Source organism: Salvelinus fontinalis, chromosome 22 (assembly GCF_029448725.1).
Source record: "Salvelinus fontinalis isolate EN_2023a chromosome 22, ASM2944872v1, whole genome shotgun sequence".
NCBI lineage: Eukaryota > Metazoa > Chordata > Actinopteri > Salmoniformes > Salmonidae > Salvelinus > Salvelinus fontinalis.
In genome coordinates, this window is record NC_074686.1 from 36351728 (window position 1) to 36377990 (window position 26263).

The 26263-nt window shown below is 45.0% G+C and overlaps 2 protein-coding genes across 7 annotated transcripts in view; both read left to right on the forward strand.

Moving 5' to 3' along the window:
* The first annotated feature begins 10032 nt into the window (after positions 1 to 10032).
* On the forward strand, positions 10033 to 23371 carry LOC129820262 (serine/threonine-protein kinase Sgk1-like). The gene is made up of 9 exons (XM_055877305.1): positions 10033 to 10291; positions 12165 to 12240; positions 16280 to 16355; positions 16608 to 16793; positions 16965 to 17209; positions 19776 to 19995; positions 20322 to 20477; positions 20815 to 20904; positions 21122 to 23371. The coding sequence occupies exons 1-9, from the start codon at positions 10222 to 10224 to the stop codon at positions 21281 to 21283; spliced, it is 1281 nt and encodes a 426-aa protein (XP_055733280.1). The 5' UTR covers positions 10033 to 10221; the 3' UTR covers positions 21284 to 23371.
* A 552-nt stretch (positions 23372 to 23923) lies between these two features.
* LOC129820263 (eyes absent homolog 3-like) overlaps positions 23924 to 26263 on the forward strand; it is a 56038-nt gene continuing 53698 nt past the window's right edge. For all 6 annotated transcript variants that reach the window (XM_055877312.1, XM_055877310.1, XM_055877307.1 and 3 more), the window contains exon 1: positions 23924 to 24017. The gene's annotated coding sequence lies outside the window, so the exon portion shown is untranslated. The remainder of the gene's footprint in view (positions 24018 to 26263) is intronic.

Sequence of the window (26263 nt, forward strand, 5' to 3'; positions counted from 1 at the left end):
CAGGTAAGGGGGGTTGAGTAGGGGACAGGAGAGGGGGGGTTGAGTAGGGGACAGGTGGGGGGTTGAGTAGGGGACAGGTGAGGGGTTGAATAGGGGACAGGAGGTTGAGTAGGGGACAGATGTGGGGGTTGAGTAGGGGACAGGTGTGGGGTTGAGTAGGGGACAGGAGAGGGGGGGTTGAGTAGGGGACAGGTGGGGGGGGGTTGAGTAGGGGACAGGTGAGGGGGGGTTGAGTAGGGGACAGGAGAGGGGGGGTTGAGTAGTGGACAGGTGAGGGGGGGTTGAGTAGGGGACAGGAGAGGGGGGTTGAGTAGGGGACAGATGTGGGGGTTGAGTAGGGGACAGGAGAGGGGGGGTTGAGTAGGGGACAGGAGAGGGGGGTTGAGTAGGGGACAGATGTGGGGGTTGAGTAGGGGACAGGAGAGGGGGGTTGAGTAGGGGACAGGAGAGGGGGGTTGAGTAGGGGACAGATGTGGGGGTTGAGTAGGGGACAGGAGAGGGGGGTTGAGTAGGGGACAGATGTGGGGGTTGAGTAGGGGACAGGAGAGGGGGGGTTGAGTAGGGGACAGGTGTTGGGGTTGAGTAGGGGACAGGTAAGGGGGAGTGAGTAGGGGACAGGTAAGGGGGGTTGAGTAGGGGACAGGTGAGGGGTTGAATAGAGGACAGGTGAGGGGGTTGAATAGTGGACAGATGAGGGGGGGGGTTGAATAGGGGACAGGTATGGGGGTTGAGAAGGGGACAGGTGAGGGGGGGTTGAATAGGGGACAGGTGAGGGGGGGTTGAATAGGGGACAGGTGAGAGGGGGTTGAATAGGGGACAGGCGGGGGGATTGAATAGGGCACAGGTGAGGGGGGGTTGAGTAGGGGACTGGTGGGGTTGAGTAGGGGACATGAGGAAAATTAGTTTCCAGTTTTGTGAATTGTAGAGTCGAATTGATTCAAACGGTGCTGTAGTGAGAGACAGAGAGAGAGAGAGAGAAGGATACTTTGGAGGGAGATGAGCTGGAGACAAGATTACATGATACATACACAGAGAGACACTGGGAAATTACTGCTTCAGACATACATATACAAACACATACTGACAACACGTACACATTGTTACTGTATAAAAGACAGGACATGAAGACCGGCAAGAATCCCTTCATAGGTAGAAACTTAATTAATTTCCTGTGTGTGTGAGAATAACCAGATTATCTTGGTAAGCAGAACCCAGGGGTGACCAGGGGTGACCAGAGGTGTTGTTGTTGGTCTTTAACAAGTGGAGTTTAAGTTTGGTTAATTTTTCCTGGTTATTGTCTTTATACAACGGTTTGTCAGTTTTGTTTTTATCTTTCATTCTGTTCGATCGCTCTCTTTCAGATTCTCTCTCCAGCTCCTCTCCCATGTGACTTATTTCTTATGGACTCAACATTTTTTAAATCTCTCTCTCTCTCTCTCTGTCTGTCTGTCTGTCTGTCTGTCTGTCTGTCTGTCTGTCTGTCTGTCTGTCTGTCTGTCTGTCTCTGTCTCTGTCTCTGTCTCTGTCTCTGTCTCTGTCTCTGTCTCTTATCTCCATCCTTCTCCTGAGTGGGCAGCAGCCAGCAATCACTAAACAATGTCTGACATTACGGCCCAGAGCAAATAGATGTGACATGCACCAGACAGACAAACAATACAGCTGTGGGTTTTACAGAGTGCTCCATTCATCATGACCCGTCCCATGTATGGATTAGATTAGAGAGACGCAGGAAGAGAAGCAGCGCCTTGTAAAAAAGAGAACTGGAGTCAAAACACGCCCTATTGATTCATTCAGTGATGAGTTGTATGGTAACTTTGGATGAGAGAGCTAGGATACATCTAGGGAATGGAGTGCCGTTTCGGAGAACAGTCTCATGATTGAATTTGGCTTTACGCCGTAACAAAAAGGACTGTTATCATTAGTAAATCTTTACTTAAAAGTAATAGTAGTAGCAAGCTATGTAGCTAGCAGTAGTGGTAATGATATAGCAGCAGTTAATTACTGATTTAGTTACCCAGTCGTGGATGAACAGGTAGTACAGGAGGGGCTGAGCACACACCCCTGTAGGGCCCCAGTGTTGAGAATCAGCGTGGCGGAGGTGTTGCTGCCTACCACCTAGGGTTGGCCAGTCACGAAGTCCAGTATCCAGTTGCACATGGAGGAGTTCAGACCCAGGGCCCTGAGCTAAAGAATGTGATGTGATTACATTTAAGTCATCACACTCTTATCCAGAGTGACTTACAAATTGGAAAGTTCATACATATTCATCCTGGTCCCCCCGTGGGAATTGAACCCACAACCCTGGCGTTGCAAGCGCCATGCTCTACCAACTGAGCCACACGGGTGATGACAGGTCTAGTACATTTAAAAAAACAGTTATTAACCTGTTAAACTCTGAGTGGTTGTTCTGAACCCTGTATCGGTACACTCCCCTTTTGCCATCAGAAGAGCCTAAATTTGGCGGAGTGGTCGAAAGAGTTCCACACGGATGCAGGCTCATGTTGACTCTAATGCTTCAAACAGTTGACTCCAATGCTTTCCACAACCGGGGCTCCTGGCACCTTTCCACAACCGGGGCTCCTGGCACCTTTCCACAACCGGGGTTCCTGGAACCTTTCCACAACCGGGGCTCCTGGCACCTTTCCACAACCGGTGCTCCTGGCACCTACTAACATACCCCGTTCAAAGGCACTTCCATTTTTGTGTCTTGCCAATTCACCCTCTAAATGGCACACATACACAATCCATGTCTCAATCGACTTAACATCCGGTTTGGAGCGAGCGGTCGCATTTGCATTCGCTCTGCAGGTAGTATAACTTTTCATTACATTTCATTACATTTCATTATAGTACAACGGTTTAATTTGTCTAACCTTAGCAATTTCTTCTTAGCTAGCTACTTAGCCGTCTGTGTATAAAAGATAATTGCGTAATTATCGTATTTCGTCGCCTATCGTAGTCCACACTGCTATCTGCCCAGCAGCTAGCAAACGTCCACCGTCTACCGAATAGTAGTATAACTTTTCATTACATTTCATTATAGTACAACGGTCTGATTTTCATTTTCATTACAGTACAACGGTTTGATTTGTTTGATCTTAGCTAGCTACATAGCCGTCTTTGCATCAAACATAATTGTGTAGTTATTGAGGTTCGCCAGCCAGCTATTTTCGCCCTAACGTAACGCAACGTAGCCAACACTGCTAGCTAGCCAGCTTGCCACCGAATAGCAGCATTGTAGAAACGAGTGCATTACAACGGAACGACTTGATCAGTGTAGTGTTGGCTGACTACACAGTTGTCTTCGCTATCTTTGATTTGTATTTGTTCGATCTTAGCTAGCTACTTAGCTGGCTACATAGCCGTCTTTGTATCGGTGATAATTGTGTAGTTATCAAGGTTCGCTGAGGTTCGCTAGCCAGGTATTCTCGCCCTAACGTAACGTAACGTAGTAAACCCTGCTAGCTAGCCAGCTAGCCACCGATTAGCAGCACTGTAGAAACGATTACATTACAACGGAACAACTTGACTTGTGTAGTGTTAGCTAGCTACATAGTTTTCTTTGCTATCTTTGTATCTAAGATAATTGTGTAGCTTTGAGTAATTATCGGTTAGCTAGCCAGCTATTTTTCGCCTGCCGCGCTGCCGTCCTCCTACCTAGCCAACACTGCTAGCTAGCCAACTTCTACCGAATAGCAGCACTGTAGAAACTTACATTACAACGGAACGACTTGATTAGCGTAGTGTTAGCTAGTTGTCTTTGCTGTCCTTGTATCCACGATAATTGTGTAGTTTAGAGAAATTAGTGAAATTGTCGAGGTTACCTAGCCAGCTTCACTTTCAACAACGTAGCCACTGCTAGCCAGGCTACTTCACCAGCCAGCAGTACTATATCATTTTAGTCAATAAGATCTTGTATTTTATTTTTATTTTTTTGCAACGTAAGCTTAACTTTCTGAACATTCGAGACGTGTAGCCCACTTGTCATTCTAATCTCCTTTGCATTAGCGTAGCCTCTTCTGTAGCCTGTCAACTATGTGTCTGTCTATCCCTGTTCTCTCCTCTCTGCACAGACCATACAAACGCTTCACACCGCGTGGCCGCGCCCACTCTAACCTGGTGGTCCCAGCCCGCACGACCCACGTGGAGTTCCAGGTCTCCGGTAGCCTCTGGAACTGCCGATCTGCGGCCAACAAGGCAGAGCTCATCTCAGCCTATGCGTCCCTCCAGTCCCTCGACTTCTTGGCACTGACGGAAACATGGCTCACCACAGATAACACTGCTACTCCTACTGCTCTCTCTTCGTCTGCCCACGTGTTCTCGCACACCCCGAGACCTTCTGGTCAGCGGGGTGGTGGCACCGGGATCCTCATCTCTCCCAAGTGGTCATTCTCTCTTTCTCCCCTTACCCATCTGTCTATCGCCTCCTTTGAATTCCATGCTGTCACAGTTACCAGCCCTTTCAAGCTTAACATCCTTATCATTTATCGCCCTCCAGGTTCCCTTGGAGAGTTCATCAATGAGCTTGATGCCTTGATAAGCTCCTTTCCTGAGGACGGCTCACCTCTCACAGTTCTGGGTGACTTTAACCTCCCCATGTCTACCTTTGACTCATTCCTCTCTGCCTCCTTCTTTCCACTCCTCTCCTCTTTTGACCTCAGCCTCTCACCTTCCCCCCCTACTCACAAGGCAGGCAATACGCTTGACCTCATCTTTACTAGATGCTGTTCTTCCACTAACCTCATTGCAACTCCCCTCCAAGTCTCCGACCACTACCTTGTATCCTTTTCCCTCTCGCTCTCATCCAACACTTCCCACACTGCCCCTACTCGGATGGTATCGCGCCGTCCCAACCTCCGCTCTCTCTCCCCCGCTACTCTCTCCTCTTCCATCCTATCATCTCTTCCCTCTGCCCAAACCTTCTCCAACCTATCTCCTGATTCTGCCTCCTCAACCCTCCTCTCCTCCCTTTCTGCATCCTTTGACTCTCTATGTCCCCTATCCTCCAGGCCGGCTCGGTCCTCCCCTCCCGCTCCGTGGCTCGACGACTCATTGCGAGCTCACAGAACAGGGCTCCGGGCAGCCGAGCGGAAATGGAGGAAAACTCGCCTCCCTGCGGACCTGGCATCCTTTCACTCCCTCCTCTCTACATTTTCCTCTTCTGTCTCTGCTGCTAAAGCCACTTTCTACCACTCTAAATTCCAAGCATCTGCCTCTAACCCTAGGAAGCTCTTTGCCACCTTCTCCGCCCTCCTGAATCCTCCTCCCCCTCCCCCCCCCTCCTCCCTCTCTGCAGACGACTTCGTCAACCATTTTGAAAAGAAGGTCGACGACATCCGATCCTCGTTTGCTAAGTCAAACGACACCGCTGGTTCTGCTCACACTGCCCAACCCTGTGCTTTGACCTCTTTCTCCCCTCTCTCTCCAGATGAAATCTCGCGTCTTGTGATGGCCGGCCGCCCAACAACCTGCCCGCTTGACCCTATCCCCTCCTCTCTTCTCCAGACCATTTCCGGAGACCTTCTACCTTACCTCACCTCGCTCATCAACTCATCCTTGACCGCTGGCTACGTCCCTTCCGTCTTCAAGAGAGCGAGAGTTGCACCCCTTCTGAAAAAACCTACACTCGATCCCTCCGATGTCAACAACTACAGACCAGTATCCCTTCTTTCTTTTCTCTCCAAAACTCTTGAACGTGCCGTCCTTGGCCAGCTCTCCTGCTATCTCTCTCAGAATGACCTTCTTGATCCAAATCAGTCAGGTTTCAAGACTAGTCACTCAACTGAGACTGCTCTTCTCTGTATCACGGAGGCGCTCCGCACTGCTAAAGCTAACTCTCTCTCCTCTGCTCTCATCCTTCTAGACCTATCGGCTGCCTTCGATACTGTGAACCATCAGATCCTCCTCTCCACCCTCTCCGAGTTGGGCATCTCCGGCGCGGCCCACGCTTGGATTGCGTCCTACCTGACACGTCGCTCCTACCAGGTGGCGTGGCGAGAATCTGTCTCCTCACCACGCGCTCTCACCACTGGTGTCCCCCAGGGCTCTGTTCTAGGCCCTCTCCTATTCTCGCTATACACCAAGTCACTTGGCTCTGTCATAACCTCACATGGTCTCTCCTATCATTGCTATGCAGACGACACACAATTAATCTTCTCCTTTCCCCCTTCTGATGACCAGGTGGCGAATCGCATCTCTGCATGTCTGGCAGACATATCAGTGTGGATGACGGATCACCACCTCAAGCTGAACCTCGGCAAGACGGAGCTGCTCTTCCTCCCGGGGAAGGACTGTCCGTTCCATGATCTCGCCATCACGGTTGACAACTCCATTGTGTCCTCCTCCCAGAGCGCTAAGAACCTTGGCGTGATCCTGGACAACACCCTGTCGTTCTCCACTAACATCAAGGCGGTGGCCCGTTCCTGTAGGTTCATGCTCTACAACATCCGCAGAGTACGACCCTGCCTCACACAGGAAGCGGCGCAGGTCCTAATCCAGGCACTTGTCATCTCCCGTCTGGATTACTGCAACTCGCTGTTGGCTGGGCTCCCTGCCTGTGCCATTAAACCCCTACAACTCATCCAGAACGCCGCAGCCCGTCTGGTGTTCAACCTTCCCAAGTTCTCTCACGTCACCCCGCTCCTCCGCTCTCTCCACTGGCTTCCAGTTGAAGCTCGCATCCGCTACAAGACCATGGTGCTTGCCTACGGAGCTGTGAGGGGAACGGCACCTCAGTACCTTCAGGCTCTGATCAGGCCCTACACCCAAACAAGGGCACTGCGTTCATCCACCTCTGGCCTGCTCGCCTCCCTACCACTGAGGAAGTACAGTTCCCGCTCAGCCCAGTCAAAACTGTTCGCTGCTCTGGCACCCCAATGGTGGAACAAACTCCCTCACGACGCCAGGACAGCGGAGTCAATCACCACCTTCCGGAGACACCTGAAACCCCACCTCTTCAAGGAATACCTAGGATAGGATAAAGCAATCCTTCTGCCCCCCCCCCCCCCCCTTAAAAGATCTAGATGCACTATTGTAAAGTGGCTGTTCCACTGGATGTCATTAGGTGAATGCACCAATTTGTAAGTCGCTCTGGCTAAGAGCGTCTGCTAAATGACTTAAATGTAAATGTAAATGTCTCAAAGCTTAAAAATCCTTCTTTAACCTGTCTATTTCCCTTCATTTACATTAATTGAAGTGGATTTAACAAGTGGCATCAATAAGGGATAACTAGCAGACATCACTCCACCATAGAGACAACTATCTGTCCCAGGCTTTAGCTAGCAGGAGTAGCGCCACCATAGAGCCAACTATCTGTCCCAGGCTTTGGCTAGCAGGGATCGCTCCACCATAGAGACAACTATCTGTCCCAGGCTTTAGCTAGCAGGGATCGCTCCACCATAGAGACAACTATCTGTCCCAGACATTAGCTAGTAGGGATCACTCCACCATAGAGCCAACTATCTGTCCCAGGCTTTAGCTAGAAGGGGTCGCTCCACCATAGAGCCAACTATCTGTCCCAGGCTTTAGCTAGCAGGGGTCGCTACACCATAGAGCCAACTATCTGTCCCAGGCTTTAGTTAGCAGGGGTCGCTACACCATAGAGACAACGGTCTGGTCTGTCTCAGGTATTAGCTAGCAGGGATCGCTACACCATAGAGACAACTATCTGTCCCAGGCTTTAGCTAGAAGGGATCGCTCCACCATAGAGACAACTATCTGTCCCAGGCTTTAGCTAGCAGGGGTCGCTACACCATAGAGACAACTATCTGTCCCAGGCTTTAGCTAGCAGGGGTCGCTACACCATAGAGACAACTATCTGTCCCAGGCTTTAGCTAGCAGGGGTCGCTACACCATAGAGACAACTATCTGTCCCAGGCTTTAGCTAGCAGGGATCGCTCCACCATAGAGACAACTATCTGTCCCAGGCTTTAGCTAGCAGGGGTCGCTACACCATAGAGACAACTACCTGTCCCAGGCTTTAGCTAGCAGGGGTCGCTCCACCATAGAGACAACTATCTGTTCCAGGCTTTAGCTAGCAGGGATCACTCCACCATAGAGCCAGCTGTTTCTCCCAGGCTTTAGCTAGCAGGGATCGCTCCACCATAGAGCCAGCTGTTTCTCCCAGGCTTTAGCTAGCATACCAGAGCAGAGGAGAGATACTGGCAGTTTTATGACACACTTATATAACATACATGGCTAGTGGACCACATCTATGGCTTCTGCTGGATAGATCCCTGGGCTTAAAGATCATCATGTCTTTCATAATATATAGTTTGTGTAATATACATTGGGCCAAGTCACCTCACAACTTCACAACCTTGACCAGCACAGTCACTTTAAGCACAGGTCCACAATTTATGTCAGGATAGGGGTTAAGGGCATTTTGTAGACATCTGTTTTCAGATGTGTTGGTGTATTATTGAATTTAATGCAAGAAGCAAGAAAAAATGCTCTAAAATGCTCACGGCTGGTTGAATCAACGTTTTTATCACGTCATTTCAATTAAATTACGTTAAACCCAATTTGGGAGTAGATGTTGAATTGACATCTGTGCCCAGTGGGATATTGCTTGCAGAATGTAATAGAAAATAAGTTTTTATTTTTCTACCTGCATCTGAATTTTTCCTACATTGACTTTCTTCCATCCAACATATTGGATATTTGCTGATGATGCTAACAGGGAATTGGCTGCAGAAACTGAAATGTTTTAATCATGAAATGCATTTCTCTATCCTAATACAGTATAAAGGAATACTGTGCGTTGGTGAAAGTAGCCTGTATTGAGGTCATTATGGTATGAAGCTGGTAGCGGAAGTCAGTGACGGCTAGTGCTGAGCGATGATAACTTTTTAAAACATTTTTGATGTCGGTTCGGTTTCGGTTCGATTATTAATAAATAATCACGGTTTTCTATGTATATATTTTGACATTAAATGCAATATGCATTATGAGGGTTGGATTCTGTAACAACACTGAATAAAACAATTAATACAAGTCTCACGATGGTAGTGACTGCCCATTACTGTTTATCACCAATTAACCATCAGTTAATGACATTACCTTACTTTAATAAAATCTTTGTTTTATTTGTTGATTTTATTATTTCATTCCAGGTCATCATCTTTGTAGAGTTGCTGCCTAAATCTATATTTTAGTAGTTATTTTATGACTTCAATAAATCAATAACATATGTATTTTCAGGATCGCGAAGCAACCCCTTTCTATCGCGCTCAATCGCTCGTTCTTAGACCGGACAGGTTTAAACGGGAACGCAATGGATTATGGTCATTGTAGTTAATTACCGTGTTTTCTGCGTTAAACTATGTAGAATATCGGCCTGTTAGAACCTACTTTTTTTTTTTTTACCAGGCAAGTCAGTTAAAAACTAATTCTTATTTACAATGACGGCCTAGGAACAGTGGGTGAACTGCTTTATTCAGGGGCAGAAGGACAGATTTTTACCTTGTCAGCTCGGGATTTATGATGGGCCAGCAACCGCCCAACGCTCTAACCTCTAGGCTACCTGCCGCCCCTACATCGCAGTTAAGGCTTCATCTGATTTATATCTACAGAAACTGCACATCCAGCTGACCGAAAAAAAACGAACGAAATGGAATTCAATTATTCAAATCATTGAACCGACGTCAGTCAATTAGTTTTTTAAAAAAAACGAAAAATAAACCGAAATTTCGGTTAATTGCTCAGCACTAGTGGGTCTATGCAGGCTACTTGTGATTATATCCATTGTCATTATAAACCGATCCGGAGTGCCAGTAATCCTATAGGTTCTGGGGAGATTATGGCCAGCAGTATCTTTCCATGAATAAAAAAAAAAGATAGGATTTAGCAGTGGGGTGTTCCGCTCCACGGTACAGTCATTGCTCACCACCTATGGAGCGCAACACACCTCTCGTCATCCCTCGCCTCCTGCAGGCAAGATATGGAGCTGCGCGATCCAGTTACATCACTGACGCTGACAGTTGCTTGGTAACCAAGTGATGTCAGTGTGCCTCTCCTCCGCAAACCACGTGTTCCGTACATAATAACTGGCTGCTCAGCGCACCGGGTAGGTGTTTTAGGACGGATCGTTTTCGCGGGCAGGGCTCTCTCTGTACGCATGAAGTGGAGAACTTGGTTCTAGGGCAACCAGCGTGTCTTCTCCATAACGGAGCTCTCTATTTCAACAGTTTTTTCCCAAGTGGATTTATATTTTTGTTCACTATGGCTGTTACCGAGGCTCCATGCGACTTGTCTTATTGCAAGATGAGGGGAATTGTGTCAGTTCTCACTGGTAGGCATTTTTTATCTACTGTTATTCTGAGTTCAATGTTTTGATTTAGGTTCTAGGCTTGCATTGTACTGTTGAATGGAATTATGCATCGGTATGCTTTGGATCGTGAGTTTTTGATGAATAGTCTATTGGTGTATATTCTTTCGAGGGTTGTTATTGTAGCCTACCGCATACACGAGACAATGCCTTCGATCTAAAACTTGCTTAACTGGCAATGGGAGTGCATGCACCAAATTAAACCTTGAATTGCGCACATATCTCAATTGATAATAAGCTGTCCCTATATATGGTTCACTTGTCGCACTATTTAGACCTATGTTGAAATAGGATTTGAGCGATATATTTCCCTATGCGACGCGGCGGGTCGCCTAACGGGGTAGGCTATACACAGTAATATTGTGTTGCGTAACGATAAGATTATGCAAATAATGCGTTATAACGAAATCTTTTCCAGCATCATTTTGCAGCTCCGAAAAAATACATGATAATTTTGCACAGTTTTAGTCTGGCTAGATATTTATGTTGACCTGTGTGACGAAATGTATGCTATGGTTTCCCAGGTATCATTGTCCCAGTTTTGCAATGGTATAGCCTATAGGTACACTAGATATACAAAAGTATGTGGACACCCTTTCAAATGAGTGGATTTGGCTATTTCACCGTTGTTGACAGGTGTAGAGAATCGAGCACACAGCCATGCAATCTCCATAGACAAACATTGCCAGTAGACTTAGTGACTTTCAACGTGGCACTGTCATAGGATGCCACCATTCCAACAAGTCAGTTCATCAAATTTCTGCACTGCTAGAGCTGCGCGGTCAACTGTAAGTGCTGTTATTGTGAAGTGGAAACATTTAGGAGCAACAACGGCTCAGCCGCGAAGTGGTAGGCCACACAAGCTCACAGAATGGGACCGCAGATTGCTGAAGCGCGTAGCGTGTAAAAACTGTCTGTCCTCGGTTGCAACACTCACTACCGAGTTCCAAACTGCCTCTGGAAGCAACGTCAGCACAATAACTGTTCGTCGGGAACTTCATGAAATGGGTTTCCATGGCCGAGCAGCCACACACAAGCCTAAGATCACCATGTGCAATGCCAAGCGTTGGCTGGAGTGATGTAAAGCTTGTCGACATTGGACTCTGGAGCAGTGGAAATGCATTCTCTTGAGTGATGAATCACGCTTTACCGTCTGGCAGTCCGACAGACGAATCTGGGTTTGGCGGATACCAGGAGAACGCTACCTGCCCCAATGCATAGTGCCAACTGTGAAGTTAGGTGGAGGAGGGATACTGGTCTGGGGCTGTTTTTCATGGTTCAGGTCCCTTAGTTCCAGTGAAGGGAAATCTTAACACTACAGCATACAATGACATTCTAGACAGTTCTGTGCTTCCAACTTTGTGGCAACAGTTTGGGGAAGACCCTTTCCTGTTTCAGCATGACAATTCCCCCGTGTACAAAGTGAGGTCCATACAGAAATGAATTGTTGAGATTGGTGTGGAGGAACTTGACTGGCCTGCACAAAGCCCTGACCTCAACCCCACCTTTGGGATGAATTGGAACACCGACTGCGAGCCAAGCATAATTGCCCAACATCAGTGCCCAACCTCACTAATGCTCATGGCTGAATGGAAGCAAGTCCCCGCAGCAATGTTCCAACATCTAGTGGAAAACCTTCCCAGAAGAGTGGTGGCTGTTATAGCAGCAAAGGGGGGACCAACTCCATATTAATGCTCATGATTTTGGAATGAGATGTTCGACAAGCAGGTGTCCACATACACATGTAGTGTATATTGAAATGCAATGTTCAATCTGATCAGTGACGTTGTATTCTCTGGGCACCCAGCTGAAGTAAATGCCTCTTTTTGTATTGCAGCTTTTATCAAGGAGAGGAAAATGGGTCTGAATGACTTAATCTCGAAGCTGGTGTCAAACCCACATACCTGTCATCAGTAAGTATTATGTGGCACACTTGTGTGTCCAAAAATGAGATGTTTGGATATTATATTGGCCAACTTCCATCACAACATGACAATAATATGAACTAAAAACTTTTGGGGAAAATATAAATGTTTATCAAATAGTCAATATCTGCACTGCATTACATTAGGCCTCTCTGTGCGTCAGTTCATCCACTTCCCACAGCATTACATTAGGCCTCTCTGTGCGTCAGTTCATCCACTTCCCACACCATTACATTAGGCCTCTCTGTGCGTCAGTTCATCCACTTCCCACTGCATTACATTAGGCCTCTCTGTGTGTCAGTTCTTCCACTTCCCACTGCATTACATTAGGCCTCTGTGCGTCAGTTCATCCACTTCCCACTGCATTACATTAGGCCTCTCTGTGCGTCAGTTCCTCCACTTCCCACAGCATTACATTAGGCCAATGTGTTTATTTATAATTGTATAGGTTTACCCACAGGTTAGTCAGTGTACTGTACATTTCCAATCCAATAAGCCTCACGTGACATAACTATCATGAGTGTTCTGGCTGTGCGTTCTAAATCAAAGCAGTAATCTGGGGCCAAGCAGGCAAAGCCAGCGTAAGAATAGTTATTCCATGTCAAGTGTGTTCCTGCCATGGCCTCTCCGCTGCCTAAGCACCTTTTCTGCAAATCCCCAGTGTCCCCTAGACAGGGATGCTGGCTAATACAATTAAGCACTCACCACATAATATGGTTTGTTCTCAACAGCCTGGCAAGCGGCCAGGTGGGGGTCTGGCTCAGTGGAAAATTCCCAAGCACCTTGTCTACCCTCTTCAGTCGCTCTCAAGAACCCAAGTGGGGTATACCCAGTTTACAGCCGGCCCCTCTTAGGATTCTCAGCTGATGGTACTGATAACAGCTGGCTCCCTCATGAACTACTACAATCACGAGGTTCTGTTTCATCCCAACGTTCTGTGTAAACACAAATAAGCCTCTGTTGCGATACGGTTTTGGAAAACTTTGTAAATTAACTTTTATATAAGCAAAAAAGTATCTTTCAAATAGAAAAGATACACTTACTGTGTGCAGTTGAGCAAAGTTGCACCCAGCTGTTTTCACCCGTTTTCTCGGCTACAACACATTTTCTCACCTTGCGCTCGGAATTCCATTGGACCATTCTATTCCACATTTCCTGTGTTTCTCAAAATACAGCCGGGTGCAATTTTCCTAAACTGTGTACAAGTAAGTCTATATTTTGTATTAGAAAAATGTGTTCTCGCCTATATGAAAGTTACATTCGCGTGCGTGGCATATTTGCATTTAGACAAAGCATTAGGGCTGTGTCAGAGTGTCTGTGAAATCCCCTCAGGCAGCAGACAGCTTTGTGAATAGATAATATAACATGAAATGTTAGTCTGTTACCGTCTATTTGAATGGGTTACCCTCTCCAGATGCTAGATGCTTACAGCAGTCTGAATCTGGGCTATTCATGCTATAGACAAGTCTGATCCATGGGAAGCAGATGAAATGACACACAGAGAGGCTTAATGTTTGCAAACTTGTCAAAAAGATATCCAGGACTATTTGATACATATTGATACTTTCACTGCTGTTTTTTCGTCATATTATTGTCATGTTGCAATGGAAGTTGATAGGCCTGCAGGTAGCCTAGCTGTAAAGAGCATTGGGCCAGTAACCGAACGGTCACTGGTTTGAATCCCAGAGCCGACTTTGTAAACAATCTGCTGATGTACCTTTGAGCAAGACACTTAACCCTAATTGCTTCTGTAATCGCTCTGGATAGGAGCAAATACTAAAATGTGCATGCTGTATTTAGTGGGTCAACAGCTACTTCATTATCTCTGTTAGAAAAGATACCCTTATTGTCTATGAGGAGTTAGTGGAGACCCTTATTGTCTCTATGAAGAGGTAGTGGAGACCCTTATTGTCTATGAGGAGTTAGTAGAGAACCTTATTGTCTATGAGGAGTTAGTAGAGACCCTTATTGTCTAGGAGGAGTTAGTAAAGACCCTTATTGTCTATGAGGAGTTAGTAGAGACCCTTATTGTCTATGAGGAGTTAGTAGAGACCCTTATTGTCTATGAGGAGTTAGTGGAGACCCTTATTGTCTCTATGAGGAGTTAGTGGAGACCCTTATTGTCTATGAGGAGTTAGTAGAGACCCTTATTGTCTATGAGGAGTTAGTAGAGACCCTTGTTGTCTCTATGAGGAGTTAGTGCAGACCCTTATTGTCTCTATGAGGAGTTAGTAAAGACCCTTATTGTCTATGAGGAGTTATTAGAGACCCTTATTGTCTATGAGGAGTTAGTGGAGACCCTTATTGTCTATGAGGAGTTAGTGGAGACCCTTATTGTCTATGAGGAGTTAGTAGAGACCTGTATTGTCTATGAGGAGTTAGTAGAGACCCTTATTGTCTTTGAGGAGTTAGTAGAGACCCTTATTGTCTCTATGAGGAGTTACTAGAGACCCTTATTGTCTATCAGGAGTTAGTAGAGACCCTTATTGTCTCTGAGGAGTTAGTAGAGACCCTTATTGTCTATGAGGAGTTAGTAGATACCCTTATTGTCTATGAGGAGTTAGTGGAGACCCTTATTGTCTATGAGGAGTTAGTGGAGACCTTTATTGTCTATGAGGAGTTAGTAGAGACCCGTATTGTCTATGAGGAGTTAGTAGAGACCCTTATTGTCTATGAGGAGTTAGTAGAGACCCTTATTGTCTTTGAGGAGTTAGTAGAGACCCTTATTGTCTCTATGAGGAGTTACTAGAGACCCTTATTGTCTATCAGGAGTTAGTAGAGACCCTTATTGTCTCTGAGGAGTTAGTAGAGACCCGTATTGTCTATGAGGAGTTAGTAGAGACCCTTATTGTCTATGAGGAGTTAGTGGAGACCCTTATTGTCTATGGGGAGTTAGTAGAGACCCGTATTGTCTATGAGGAGTTAGTGGAGACCCTTATTGTCTCTATGAGGAGTTAGTGGAGACCCTTATTGTCTATGAGGAGTTAGTAGAGACCCTTATTGTCTATGAGGAGTTAGTAGAGACCCTTATTATCTATGAGGAGTTAGTAGATACCCTTATTGTCTATGAGGAGTTAGTAGAGACCCTTATTGTCTATGAGGAGTTAGTGGAGACCCTTATTGTCTATGAGGAGTTAGTAGAGACCCTTATTGTCTATGAGGAGTTAGTGGAGACCCTTATTGTCTCTATGAGGAGTTAGTAGAGACCCGTATTGTCTCTGAGGAGTTAGTAGAGACCCTTATTGTCTCTATGAGGAGTTAGTAGAGACCAGTATTGTCTATGAGGAGTTAGTGGAGACCCTTATTGTCTATGAGAAGTTAGAGACCCTTATTTTCTACGAGGAGTTAGTAGAGACCCTTATTGTCTATGAGGAGTTAGAGACCCTTATTGTCTATGAGGAGTTAGTAGAGACCCTTATTGTCTATGAGGAGTTAGTAGATACCCTTATTGTCTATGAGGAGTTAGTAGAGACCCTTATTGTCTATGAGGAGTTAGTAGAGACCCTTATTGTCTCTATGAGGAGTTAGTAGAGACCCTTATTGTCTCTATGAGGAGTTAGTAGAGACCCTTATTGTCTATGAGGAGTTAGTAGAGACCCTTATTGTCTATGAGGAGTTAGTGGAGACCCTTATTGTCTATGAGGAGTTAGTAAAGACCCTTATTGAAAGGCTTAGCTTGCTTGTCCTTATTGGTCAGATGAACTTAAATGACAGATGGAACCTTCTCTATTTGCTAATTGTAATTACTGTAAAACTCAGCCTTGTTCACCTGAAATACCAACAGTCACAGGCATCGCAATGTCCAGCTTCCAAAGTGGGTACCAATCATAGTAATTGAAATACTGGCTTTCAATGCCAAGCCAAGTATTACTATTATAATTTATACACTCTAGAAAATACCATGTCATCCCTAAAATCACAAAGTTGCAAATGAATGTATCAGTCAAAATAACGTCAGAGAATCATCAGTGGCGGAGGATTCCATTTTAACGTCCTAAAGTGAACATTCTCTCTGTTCGTTCCTTAGCTCTGAAGTTGACTTCCTCAAGATCGATGAGAACCAGAATGAAGAGCTGGATGATGATGATGAACTTCTGAATCCGGTGAGCACAACACTTGGCTTGGCCTTTGGGGCAGACAGAAAGAGTTCCACCCAAATGGCACCATATGCCCCCCATAGTACACTGCTTTTGACCACAGCTCATAGGGTTCGGGTCAAAAGTAGTGCACTATATAGGGAGTAGGGTGCCATTTAGGACATTTACTGTAAGATTCACATGGGTGTAAATAGATCATTTAATCCAGAGCCAAGATGGTTGTTCTTACCTCTCGACTCTCCGATGCTTTTTTTCCAGATGTGCCTGACGTTCCCCAGAAGCTCTCTAGCTGAGGAGTTGGCGATCAAACCAAGTGATTTTGACTACCTGAAAATCATTGGCAAAGGGAGCTTTGGGAAAGTCCTGCTGGCTCGTCACCGGGACAGCAACGAGTATTACGCCGTCAAGGTTCTACAGAAGAAAATCATCTTGAAGAAAAAAGAGGTGAATCTTTACTGGTCTTCGCTATTAAAACACACAATCAGTACGTCAAGCAAACTGCAATAGCCACAAATACATACAACCACTCAGCTGCTTGCTCAGTTGGCCTGAGGTGTCTTTTGGACTACTGTCATCGTGAATGGTATGCTCTTTTCCTCCTCCTCCCTCATCCAGCAAAAGCATATCATGGCAGAACGAAGTGTCCTGATGAAGAATATCAAACATCCTTTCCTGGTGGGGCTTCACTATTCCTTCCAGACTACTGACAAACTCTACTTTGTCCTCGACTACGTGAATGGAGGAGAATTGTTCTACCATCTACAGAGAGAGAGGGTGTTCCTAGAACCCAGAGCCAGGTTCTACGCTGCAGAGATCGCCAGTGCTCTGGGATACCTCCACTCCTTGCATATTGTTTACAGGTACAAACTAAGATCCTATCCTACACCACCCCTGGTGGTGGCCATATGTAATAGCACATGACCGGGAAAATACCACTCATAGTATGTAGTCTGGTTTTTGCCATAAAAGAGGGTTCCCAAGAGGGTTCTCAGGACCGAGTTTGGGAAACCATGGTCTAGGTCTAGTGAATAAGGACCAGTGGCGTAGTGGAAGGTAAACACCGTTTACACACTTTTATTTTTTTATTTTGCTTGAGCGTTTACTCACATTTTGTGCAAAAATGCATCGAAAGTATAGAAAGCGTTACTTTACTCACCACGAACGGCGATCATCGTCTACCCACCTTTAAAAAAAAAAACATTACATCACTAACCACGTTTCCCATCCACATTTTTTATTTGAGTAAAGTCCTTCTGTATAAAAAATGAAATAAATAAAAACATTTTTATCAGGACAGCAGATGTGACGGAAACAAGAAGTTTCGGTACAATTTAATAAATGCCGAAAGATCATTTCGACATGGTGGGATCTTTTTGTGTCTGTAAAATGAATTATGCGAGAAATTTATGTGGAAACGCCTTAATGCGCAAATATTGATATAACATGCATCATATCGACATGGTGTGTGGTCCTAATCCCACTACGTCCGGGAAACCATGCCGTTTATTAGGCTAGATTAAATAAATTGAGATGAACTTCACCAGGTGAAAGTTCACGGTGATCTTGATGCTCCTTTCCAATACATATCGAGGGAATTATTCTGGTAACATGATGATCGATGCTTTGCTGCTGTTTGACAAATATTTTCAGTCTTATCCAGTGCTTAATTTGTAAAATCGGGAAGAGTCGGAACAAAAAGGGAGCGGGAGTGGGGGGTGGCCTAGGAAACGGAGGTACCGGAACGCATGAGAAGAAAAACAAATCACCTTTATAATAAGTAATTGAATGCTTATCATCACATTTGCGTAGTGACATAGAGCAGTAGAGAAGAGACACTTACACAAGTTGCACACGTGGGACATTATTGTCCTTTTATAAACGCATTTCATGCAATTCTACGTCATTTTACATGACTGGAGATTTAAGAGTCATCTTTTCTTTAATGCCGCATTCAAAACTGGGAACTGGGAGCTGGGAGCTGGGAAATAGCCGACTTCCGAGCGTTCTAGACAACTGGGAAATCGGGAGAAAAAAAATGATTTTGAACTGTCATCCAACTCGAATTCCTAGTGGGGAACTCTGACCTCTTTCTAGAGCTCCGACTTTCCAACCTGAAGATCACTGACGTCATGATTCGACCTCGTATCCATAATACAACACACTTGGTCGAATTGAGTGGCTACTTTGACACTGACAAACTGAGATCAATGAAAACTACCTTGTCTTGAATCCATCAATAGCCTAGGCGTGTGCAGACTTATTTTATGCTACTTAGCTATGCTATTTATCCTCTGTGGTAACATGTTTGGCTTTCCTTTGGTGTTGTAGGATATTCTGAATTATTTCATTTCTTTCTGAACAGACAGCAGCAATTCTGGCACTTTGGAAAATGTATTTCAATTCATCAGGCGTGTTATAGCTCGTCCAGAACCCTTGCGCGGATATATAAGAAAATGCATTATGAAGCGTGTGGAGAATTAACGAAGACACAACTCGAATGAACATTGATTGCGTTTATTATAACCTTTACATTGCAAACAAAGTTACAATTTTTCATCCCACAACATGTACCGCATCCGGTCAATTAAGTTCCGGAACGAAACAGTCCAAATCGGAGAGGTGCCGGATTCTGTTCCGGCAGGATCTGGCTAAAATGAAGCAATGCTCTTATCCATAATAATCATGTAGACTCGCCTACCTGAACTGTATCTATGCCAGTTGTTGGCAAGAGCATAGTGCCAAGAGTAGACACATTTTTGTCAGCGATTGTGTGCAGATATGTAGCGGAGTCAAGCGCAGGACACAGGTGTTGAGCAACACAACGGAGTTTACTCAAAATACCACATAGGAATAATAACAAACATACTAGCACATAACGACACAAACAATCACGGACAGAACAGAACTGTATGCCAGAGGGTTAAATAGGGAACATGATAGGGGGATTGAAACCAGGTGTGTGTAATACAGACAAAACGAAACTGAAACATGGATCGGTGGTGACTAGAAAGCCGGTGACGTCGACCGCCGAACACCACCCGAACAAGGAGAAGGGCCGACTTCGGCGGAAGTCGTGACACATTTGCTATTTAACGATACATTGATCTTTAGATTTCTATTCAGTACATGAAAACTTGAAAAACAGTGGAAAAAGTACACTGTGTGCACTACGTCATCACGCACTGATTTTTATCTGCATCGATTCTGTTTGGTGGGAACACCGCTGGTGGGAGAATGCACATATTTTCTTTTTGAAGATTGGAGAATATTCACGTGAAAATCTGTCTCCAGTTGGATGGAAACCTAGCTAGTGATAAAACGACTGAATCCTAAGGGATACTAGGATATTAATGTGACAAGAAAAATAAATGTTGTATTTATCTGGGTGCCTGTTTCATAACCCTCTCCCTCTCTTCCCCATCACAGAGATCTGAAGCCTGAGAATATCCTGCTAGCCTCTACGGGACACATCGTCCTGACAGACTTTGGCCTCTGCAAAGAGGGCCTGGCACCCACTGGAACCACCACAACCTTCTGTGGAACGCCAGAGTACCTGGCCCCCGAGGTGCTGCAGAAGCAGGCGTACGACCGCACAGTGGACTGGTGGTGCCTGGGATCGGTGCTGTACGAGATGCTCTACGGACTGGTGAGTCATCAATATGCTTTTTTTCGTCATCTTTCAGTTTTCACAATGCATCTAAATGTGTTATTCAATAATGGATACATCCCAAATGGCACCCTATTCCCTATGTAGTGCACTTCTCTTGACTAGAGCCATATGGACCCTGGTCAAAAGTAGGGCACTATAAAGGGAATAGGGTGCCATTTGGGATACATACTTTGACACTATGTCAGTTCAATATAGAGAATGTAATTATAAATCACAAGTACACTGACAATCATGGTGCCTGTTGTGTTAGGAGTTTGACTAAGTAGCATGTACACATGTTTGCTCTTGGTCTCCCTCCATAGCCACCTTTCTACAGTCGTAACACAGCGGAGATGTACAACAATATCCTGAACAAGCCTCTGATACTGAAGCCCAACGTGTCCAACTCAGGCAGGGAACTGTTGGAGGGGCTCCTGCAAAAGGACCGCACCAAGAGGCTGGGAGTGAAGGATGATTTTGTAAGTATATATATCTATATATATATATATATATCACAGGAGGTTGGTGCCACCTTAATTGGGGAAGACCGGCTCGTGGTAATGGCTGTAATGGCTGGAGCGAAATAGGTGGAATGGTATCAAATACATCAAACACATGGTTTCCATGGTTTCATGACATTCCATTTGCTCCGTTCCAGACATTATTATGAGCCTGCTTCCGCTCAGCAGCCTAATATAGAATCAATGTACTATACAAGACATAAAACAATACTAGCAAGGTGTCAGTAAGGTTGTTCTGTACGAGTACTACTGTACTGTACCAGTGGGTTGATGTAGTGTTTCTATTTACCTGTAGATGGAGCTGAAGTGCCACACCTTCTTCTCACCCATCAACTGGGATGACCTGATGGCCAGGAAGATCACACCACCCTACATTCCCTCTGTGGTACGTACATTTATCAGAAGACTGTATACTGTAGATGGGGAAACTCCCTTTAGCCCACACCTCCCCCAATCCAATGCTTTTCGTTTGTGGGAAGTAGTGAACAAGTGCACACTTCAGGAGAAAGGAGACATTGACAATTACATTATAATGTGAATTTGATGATTTGTGTTTCGGAGCCCGTCTCTAATACACTACTCTGGTTGATTGGCTTTCACAGAGCGGGCCCACGGATCTCAGGCACTTTGACCCAGAGTTCACCCACCTCCCTGTGACCTCGTCGCTGTGCAACACGGACGGTCTGCTGGTGACCAGTAGCATCAAGGAGGCAGCTGGAGCCTTCCCAGGCTTCTCCTATGGACCCACTGACGGCTTCATGTGAGGGACTCCTCTATCCTCATCACCTCTATTGATGATGAGAGGGGGATGGGAACAAATAGAGACACAGGCAGAGACAGGCACCATGTACTGTATGAGTGGTGTGGGAGGTGTTCATGGTCTGTTAAGAAGGCTCCTGAACATGCCTGAGAGGAAAACAGGGGGGGGGGTCTAGAACTCCAGATCTCCTGGGATTGTTGCATGTACATCGCATGGGACTGCAATCTTCAATACCAATGACCCTACTTACCTGATGCAAAGTGTGCCAAGGTGGGATGTTGTTTTGTACTACAGGGAGAAAGGACGTTTCTCTCTAATCGCTGTGGACCACGACCACTGTCGGAAAGACGAGTGAAGTGGCTGAAGTTTCACGGCAGCGGAAACCCGAGAGCAGTACTGCGCCGACGCGGCTAGGCTACATCAAACACAGACTGTAGAGGGCCCTGCCTTCCTGATCATTCTCTCTATATATTGAAGACTTATATGTCACAATGCATTTGTTGTCAATTGTTATGTGAATGCTGGATTGCACTTGAGGCATTGAGGGTGATTGCATTGTTTAAGCATCTCATGTTCAGCTGCATATCTGTTCACCCTCAAAATCATACTATTAATCTGTTCACCCTCAAAATCATACTATTAACCTGTTCACCCTCAAAATCATACTATTAATCTGTTCACCCTCAAAATCATACTATTAACCTGTTCACCCTCAAAATCATACTATTAATCTGTTCACCCTCAAAATCATACTATTAACCTGTTCACCCTCAAAATCATACTATTAACCTGTTCACCCTCAAAATCATACTATTAATCTGTTCACCCTCAAAATCATACTATTAATCTGTTCACCCTCAAAATCATACTATTAATCTGTTCACCCTCAAAATCATACTATTAATCTGTTCACCCTCAAAATCATACTATTAATCTGTTCACCCTCAAAATCATTCTATTGATCTGTTCACCCTCAAAATCCTACTATTGATCTGTTCACCCTCAAAATCCTACTATTGATCTGTTCACCCTCAAAATCCTACTATTGATCTGTTCACCCTCAAAATCATACTATTATCCTGTTCACCCTCAAAATCATTATATTGATCTGTTCACCCTCAAACTTTTTCACTTGACTCCTTAAAACAGAAAGCAAATATAAATATATTACCAAGCTCTAAATATGTAAAACTATTTATACATCTAAACAAATGTACTCCCTAAGTGGGGAAAAATGTATTTTCTAACCTTTGTTCTTCTAATGCCTGCACTTTTACACATTTACCCACCTAAGACTGTGTTGACAAGCTGTTTGTAGACTTAATATATTTTTGTCATAAATACAGAAGATGGGGTAATCAATATTATGTCTTCTGCTGTAATAGCACATATCAATCATTGTTATTCTTGTGAGTGAAAGTGATTGCTGTTTTGCTGGCAAAACACTAGAGAATCCATTAGATTGTTATGTATAACCATTTGTGTCGTGTACAGAACTCCAGCTAGATTGACAGAAAGGAACTGTGAATGGCTTTCATTTTGTAAAGTGTGCCTGTCTGTCTCAGTCGTGTTAGGATAGGAAGTCCTGGTCCATATGTATGTGTGTGTGGTATCTATTTCTTCCCTGTTATCCTCATGGTATAGAGCAGTGTTTCCCAAACTCAGTCCTGAGGCCCCCCGGTGCACGTTTTGGTTTTTACGCTAGAACTATACAGCTGAGTTAAAATAACCAACTCATCAAGCTTTGATTATTTGAATCCGCTGTGTAGTGCTAGGGCAAAAACCAAAACGTGCACCCCGATGGGGGGCAGGACTGAGTTTGGAAAACACTGCTCTAGACAACAACCTGATAAGTTGTGCCGCTGCAATGATGAGAGAAATTACTCTTTGTAGATAGTGCTACAGCCATTCATTTACTGATGGCCATGAATAGTGTAATAAACATCACAGGCTTTCTCCATGTATATGTCATGACACATAATGTACTGTATGTTTAAAGACCAGAGGACAAAATTTGTAGAATGGATCATTTAAATAATGAATTGTAATCTCTTTTCAAAATTGTAAATAAAATGTATTGACCAAATTCAAATGGAAATATATCAACTGAATGTTTTTCTGGAGGCCAGTTTGATATTGAATCAAGGAGTTCCAAGAAGATATATTTAGAAAATGTGTGAAATGATGAGCCTTGGTAAGTAGTAGGCTAAACTAGTAGTCCATTTTACCTGACTAAGTACTATTCTTAGGAAAAAAATTTTTTTAAATGGTCTGGTACATTTTGTTTTTTGGTGCTGCTCTTTTGGAAAAATAGGCTACATTCAATTATTATATTCCATATAATTTCATAAACATGTTTTAATGTAGAAACAAGTTTAGTGGTAAAAACCAGGACAACCGCATTAAATCGATCATACTTCAAAATCACAACAGAGCCTCTACTTCAGAGGTTCCCAAACTTTCCTTTACACGACCACCAAATTGCTGTTACATTTTAGAATGTAGTCTAGACCAGAGAAATGTATAAATCCGATTCTCCCAAAAGCATCTTAAGGCCAGGCAAGTTCATTTTGGGAACCCGGGCCCTGGTCTGGACTGAATTCTCAGGGTTAACCACACGCGTGCGTACGGCGTACCATAAAAGCTTCCTGCCAAATAGTGGTCCCTAACAACAGACAAAGCGGTGTGGAATCAATACGAAGCCATTCAACTAAAAAATAAAACACATTACCCCAATGGTAAGGTACATTTGACTAACTCTAATCATATACCTAGCTATATAGTCTACATCCATGTTGGTGAGTTTTCGAAACTTTGGAAGTGAAGTTCCAACACTCAGTTGGCTAGCTAGCCAGCTAACGTAGCTAAAAACAATACGCGAACGGGCTAACACTTTCTAACCAACTCCTAGCAATGGCCCCGGAAACTTACCTGGGTTATTGCAATTAAATGCAGATTTAAATATCTCCAACTATATTTATAGCGTTTAAATGCCTCTTTTTTTCAGTTAGCTAAACGAGAAGCCACCTAACGTAACTAAATAGTAATGTGTCTCTTATTTGCTAACTGGACGTCACCTTCAGAAGCTGACGTTTACTCTGCAAAACTTAGCATGTTCTAGTAAGCGTGACATCGCTAGCACCTTTTTCAGGAAAATAAATGTTAGACTTGTGGAACCTGATGTTAAATTCAGTGTTGTTGCTAATGTGTGTAACGTTAGCTAACTTAGCACACACACTTCTGTTTTGGGCATGCGTGCTAAATTATCTATGTCAAAGTCCCCCGGCTAATTGTTATAGAATGGATTTTGGATTAGCTTTTTTTTTAACCAGGCAAGGCAAGGCTTTGCTTTGCTGTGTTGTGTGTCACTTTTATGGGCATGTCGCAGCGGTGTGTAGGAGAGATTCCAAGTGTGCAGGAGGACATGGGACAGAGCAATGTGTAGTTTCGGTGGAAAAAGTTGTCAACTGTAGGGTTGCCCATTTAGCTGGGAATCGGAGGTGTCCGGTGCGAGAGAGGCAGGTTGAGATGGTCAGAGTAGTGCAGAATATGTACAGGATGCTGAGGCATAGGGTGTATCAAGAGTGAAGGATTCTGAGAGGATCCCCGTGAATAGAAGGGTAGGCCAATGAGTGTACGGTTAGTACCCACACATTTATTCCACTACTTTAACCCAGTCGAATTTTACCCCAACGACCTGAGAGGACGGGACACTACCACTTAACACACCCTTTAACTATTCTGAAGTCAAATCTCGTACCCCCACATCTATTTCTGTGACTAATGTTCCATCTCTGCGGTGCAGTTGATAACCATTGCTATGAATGCTAAGAAGCCAACCTTAATGAAACATACACTATCACTCATTGGCCTATCCTTATATATACACTGTTTAAAAAAATAAAGGGAACACTTAAACAACACAATGTAACTCCAAGTCAATCACACTTCTGTGAAATCAAACTGTCCACTTAGGAAGCAACACTGATTGACAATAAATTTCACATGCTGTTGTGCAAATGGAATAGACAAAAGGTGTAAATTATAGGCAATTAGCAAGACACCCCCAATAAAGGAGTGATTCTGCAGGTGGTGACCACAGACCACTTCTCAGTTCCTATGCTTCCTGGCTGATGTTTTGGTCACTTTTGAATGCTGGCGGTGCTCTCACTCTAGTGGTAGCATGAGACGGAGTCTACAACCCACACAAGTGGCTCAGGTAGTGCAGCTCATCCAGGATGGCACATCAATGCGAGCTGTGGCAAGAAGGTTTGCTGTGTCTGTCAGCGTAGTGTCCAGAGCATGGAGGCGCTACCAGGAGACAGGTCAGTACATCAGGAGATGTGGAGGAGGCCGTAGGAGGGCAACAACCCAGCAGCAGGACCGCTACCTCCGCCTTTGTGCAAGGAGGAGCACTGCCAGAGCCCTGCAAATGACCTCCAGCAAGCCACAGACTGTGTCACGTCTGTCACATGTGCTCAGTGTGAACCTGCTTTCATCTGTGAAGAGCACAGGGCGCCAGTGGTCGAATTTGCCAATCTTGGTGTTCTCTGGCAAATGCCAAACGTCCTGCACGGTGTTGGGCTGTAAGCACAACCCCCACCTGTGGACGTCGGGCTCTCATACCACCCTCATGGAGTCTGTTTCTGACCGTTTGAGCAGACACATGCACATTTGTGGCCTGCTGGAGGTCATTTGCAGGGCTCTGGTAGTGCTCCTCCTTGCACAAAGGCGGAGGTAGCGGTCCTGCTGCTGGGTTGTTGCCCTCCTACGGCCTCCTCCACATCTCCTGATGTACTGGCCTGTCTCCTGGTAGGGCCTCCATGCTCTGGACACTACGCTGACAGACACAGCAAACCTTCTTGCCACAGCTCGCATTGATGTGCCATCCTGGATGAGCTGCACTACCTGAGCCACTTGTGTGGGTTGTAGACTCCGTCTCATGCTACCACTAGAGTGAGAGCACCGCCAGCATTCAAAAGTG